We start from the raw sequence: 5,000 nt of genomic DNA, 5'->3' as shown, positions 1-5,000 counted from the left end.
CCTAGCTACCTATGTATCTGTCCATTCGGCGTCGGTAGAATACAAATCGATCAGCCTTCTATGGACAGGATATCTTTTCTCGATAGTCTTGAATCAGGTCAGTCGGTTAATCACGCCATCGTATAAAACGTTTCCGTGAAGAGGATGATTTTTCTTTTCGATCGCGATGCGATTTCTTTTCGATCAATTTATATACACACACACACACATATATATATATATATATATACCCACCATGTATCTGTACGTTCGATAATTAATTAGTTCAAGCGATGATTAATGTTTTTCAGGTAGTAATCCTGACGACGATCGTCTTCGTCACGAGTTATGCCAAAGAGGAAACGACCAAGAATCGAGACAAGAGACAACAGATACCTTATCATGCTAGAAGGGGTGCTAGACCACCACCTTATGCCGTTCAAATGGAACCAATCGTTCAATATTCTCAACGAGATCCCCTTTATAATCCTTTGATAAATTCGAAGAGTGACGACCTTGGTATATACGAAGAAAATCCATCGAGTTATTACCAATCGGAGCCAGAGCCAATTATTGAGATTATCATTAAGGAATCTAACGAATCCTTACCAACGCCTGTACCACCTCCGACTCCACCGCCTTCGAGACCAACGAAAGAACCAATACAAGTTTATTACGTAAAGTATGAAAAGAAAGGAGGCTATGGAGAGAAATCTCGAGTCGTATACGATCCACCCGTACGTGCTTTGACACCGGTAGAAGAACACGAAGAAATTAAATCCAAGCATCATAAGGAAGAACCTATCCAACCGGTAACACCATCACCTCCAGAACCATCGACCACTTTAAGAGCTATCATTCGACCAGATAGCGAGACTTATCATTCCGGTGGTAGCGGAATTCGTGTTACCTTTGGAACGGAACAATTACCACCTAATAATCATAACAAACGTAATGACATTGAAACCCCAGTTTCTACTCAAAGTACAAAGCCTCATTCTCTTGGTTCTGTTGCACCTGGTACACCTAAAAGACAGCATGGTCCTTATCAGCCTTTACAACCTGTACAGCAAAGAGTACCACCTGCATTTCCACAGCAGAGAGTCGTTAATTCTTTTCAACCACCGCTATCTTTAATTCCGCAACAACAGCAACAACAACAATTACCATTAAAGTTTATACCACAAAGGCAGCAACAGTTCCCACCGGCTTTATCAGTGAGAAATCAATTGCAAAGACCACAACAACCACCGTTACCTATTCAGGGTTTGCCTGATCTATCGCAACGAACACCGTCTACTGCTTTCGGTCCTCCTCATCGTATTAGTATAAATCATCCTCAACAGCCAGGACTTCCACCAACGCTGTCGGTTTCTCATCAAAGCGTGCAATTGCAAAATCAGCCGCTTGGACCTATTCAACCTAATTTCCATGTGGAACGAAAACAACCTCAGCAGCAACAGCAGCAACAGCAACAGCAGCAGCAACAACAACAACAACAACAACAACAACAGCAACAACAACAACAACAACAGCCTCCGGTATTTTCACAACAAGAACAAGAGAAACAACGGTATCATGAACAGCGACGTCAGCAAGAGGCATTGAAGCAACGTGAACATCAACGGCAACGCGAACAGCAAAGACTTCAGGAGCATCGTAGACTCGTAGAATTACAACGGCAATTCGATCAACAGAGGCATATAGAACAGCAAAGACAGGTGGAACAACAGAGACAAGTGGAACAGCAAAGATTGGCGGATCAGCAAAGACTCGTCGAACAACAGAGATACGCGGAACAACAAAGATTAACGGAACAACAGAGACTGGCGGAAGAACAAAGACTGCTGGAGCAGCAGAGATTGGCTGTTGAACAGCAGAGGCTACAGGAACGTCAAAGATTGCATGAACAGCATCGAATTCAGGAACAAAGAAGACGTAAACAAGAACACGAACAAAGACTCTTGCAAGAGCAACAATATCGTACATCTTTGAAGTATAATCAGGCTATTCCATCGCAAGGTGGTATTCCAGGTCAACCTCCATTACCTATTCAAAAGCCAGAAGGAGAAATCTTTAAGGCCGTACCAAAGTTGGAACAACATTATGCGATCAGAGAGAATCCGTTACATCCAGGCCCGTTCCCACCAAATACAGTACAATTTCCAGAAAGTTCGTTGAATCAGTACCAGGCAACGCATCAATTAAACACTTTACAGGATTCCCGACAAATCGCGGGAGGTCAATCGAATCGAATTTTAAACGACGAAGTACCACGACAGATACAACAACAAATTGAAAATCAACAAGTTCCCTCGGGTCATCGACATTTAACCTTCAATTCTGATTCGTTAGGACATCAACAGACGCAACTGTCGTTGACACCATCCGTAAACACTCAACAACAACATCGTCAAAGGGAACAACAATCTTTCTGGGGACGTTCACCTTCACCAAACAATGATGTACAAAAGTCCCAAACGATTTACGCAACACCAGTTAGTATCCCTTCTGAATTCGGATCACCCACCGGCAGGATATCCTACAGAAATGGTCCGACAATTTCTAGCAGTACTACGACAACGACGACGACAACAACTACGACCACAACCACAACCGAAGCACCAACGACAACTACTCTTTCACCGAAAAACGAAGCCAAGATCAAGGAGAACATTGCAAATTTACCAGACGAAGTGCCAGACGATATAAGGGAACAACTTTTGAGTTCCGGTATTTTGGGTAACGCTGACATACAAATACTTGATTACGACAAGGTCGGTGGCATACCAATCGAGAAACTACCGCCCGAGGCATTGGCAAATTTCTACGGTGCTGGAGGTGGTTCCGCAGTGGCAGCGAGCGAGCCAATACCTTCTATCATTAAAAAACCTGAAATATCATTGTCCAATGAAGACAACGTTTCTTCTGGCACGTCCGAAAGCGTTACTACTTTATCGAAATACGAACCACCTAATAAGGAAATGATGGAGAGCACGATCATGGGAAGGACCAAGATCGAACAGGCCACTTTGAGGCCAGGTGGTGTAGAAATGAAAGTAGTACGATTCGATCCAAGTACGGAGCAAGGCCGAGCAGTGGCCGAGCAACATATACGTGCTGACGCGACCAGACTCGAACCGGTCACTATAGGTCCGGAAAATCATGACCAATACAATCGTTATTTACCGCTTAAAGTAAGCGGTGCTTCGTTTCCTATACCAGATGTGCCCGATCTAAAAGGACGAAAAATAACGAGCGTGGTCGTATTAGCGCCTGTTGATTATCATTTTCAGGAAAAGGATAAAGGTCTTGAGACGAGAGAGGACAGAAAGATCGATGACATACAGGCTGTTAAATTTTTAGCTGGCGATACGCTCAAGCAACTCGTTAAAAAGCCTACCGTCGATAATTATAAAAAGTGGTTGGAACAGGAAACTCGTACCGAACCTCAGAGACAATCTGTTGTATTATTAATCACCATGTAAGTATACCAAAGATATTTTCCCTCAACGATCGAATAGAATAATAAGCTATAGAAAGATTTCTCTTTTCAGGCCGTCCAATGATCAAAGTAAAAACGACAAGGAAATATTCATGTACGATGTTAATTCCCAATCGGTTAGCAAAATGTCGGGGGATTTATCGACGGCCTTTGTCGATGCTGCCGAAAGCAATTCAGACAGTACCGATGACTTTTCTGGATTTTAAACGATCGATCATAATTAATCTATCCTTTAACGGTCTATATCGCTCCTGTTTAACGTCTTTGATTAGGATCTAATCTCGAAGTTGAATCGATTAATAACATCGACCATTGAGATTTATCAATATTATTTTGTACCTTCTATTTCGTTCTTTTTCTTTTTCTTTGTCTTCTTCTTTCTTTCTTTCTTTCTTTCTTTCTTTCTTTCTTTCTTTCTTTCTTTTTTCATTTTTATTTCTCTTTTTTCTTTTTATTCTCTACACGTATTATATACAATCGTAATAACGTATGTATATGTGCATGTACATATGAGAGAGCAAGAGCGAACTATCGAATCGAGGATGATGATTTCATGCGGATAACGAAGCAAAAGCGAAAGTCCTGTAAGCTAGAAATAGAAAACGTAAGGAAAGTTACACGTGAGGAATACACGGCACCTGGCAACGACGGCCATTTCTAGGATGACGAATCACCATGTTCGAGAAATATATTTTTATTAAAAGGAAAAAGGAAGGAAAAAAACCACACACACATGCGAAAAAAAATGAAACAAAAACACATTAAAAAAAAAAAATAAAAAAATAAAAAAATAAAAAAAAGGAAAACACAAGGAAAAAAGAAAACCATCCCAGGGAAAAAGGAAAAAAGATAAAAAAAAGAAGAAACAAAATAAAACAAAACAAAAAACAAATAAAAGAGGAACGTCGCGAGATATTTCACACAACAGATGGTGAAACGATTATGATAAACATATCACGGAACATGACATGAGGATAATGAGAGTACATACTCCTTGTAGATATATTAACGATGTATGATTATGTATATAACGCTGATCTTTTTTTTACATTTTTATACGAAATAAACGCAATCCTTTTGTACGTGGATATTGTTAATTTTCTATGAATACTATGAAAGGATCGAACGAAAGTGAGATCTTCTCACGCAGCGCACATATACACATATACACCCGCACAAGGACGCATACAGGCAACCCTATTAACCATTTCCCATCCCACCTTCACTCTCTCCCTTACTCCTTCTTCGATCTCGGTGAATGGATTAATTTGAAATTCTATGAAATCGCATACAAATATTGCAAGTATTGCAAACAATCAACTTCTATTTTCTATGAGTTCATTTCGTCTTGGCTCGTGAACTTGACGAATAAAGAGACCATCTTCATTAAACTTTCATCGTTTTTACGTCGGTATAGACGAGTTACATGACTGATAACAAGAATTTATAATAATAGTAATAATAATAATAATGATAATAATAATAATAATAATAATAATAATAATAATAGTAATAA

At 39.9% G+C, this 5,000-nt stretch overlaps 1 protein-coding gene across 2 annotated transcripts in view; it reads left to right on the top strand.

The window, feature by feature from the left end:
- Window positions 1-4,572, top strand: part of LOC124948459 (histone-lysine N-methyltransferase 2D-like) — a 5,929-nt gene extending 1,357 nt beyond the window's left edge. For both annotated transcript variants that reach the window (XM_047492123.1, XM_047492124.1), the window contains exons 3-4: window positions 291-3,463; window positions 3,537-4,572. In XM_047492123.1, coding sequence (XP_047348079.1) covers window positions 291-3,463; window positions 3,537-3,690 — 3,327 coding nt within the window. In that variant the 3' untranslated portion in view covers window positions 3,691-4,572. The remainder of the gene's footprint in view (window positions 1-290; window positions 3,464-3,536) is intronic.
- The last annotated feature ends 428 nt before the right edge of the window (window positions 4,573-5,000 follow it).

This window comes from Vespa velutina, chromosome 4, assembly GCF_912470025.1.
Source record: "Vespa velutina chromosome 4, iVesVel2.1, whole genome shotgun sequence".
NCBI classification, from domain to species: domain Eukaryota; kingdom Metazoa; phylum Arthropoda; class Insecta; order Hymenoptera; family Vespidae; genus Vespa; species Vespa velutina.
This window is presented reverse-complemented; position numbering and strand designations above follow the sequence as displayed.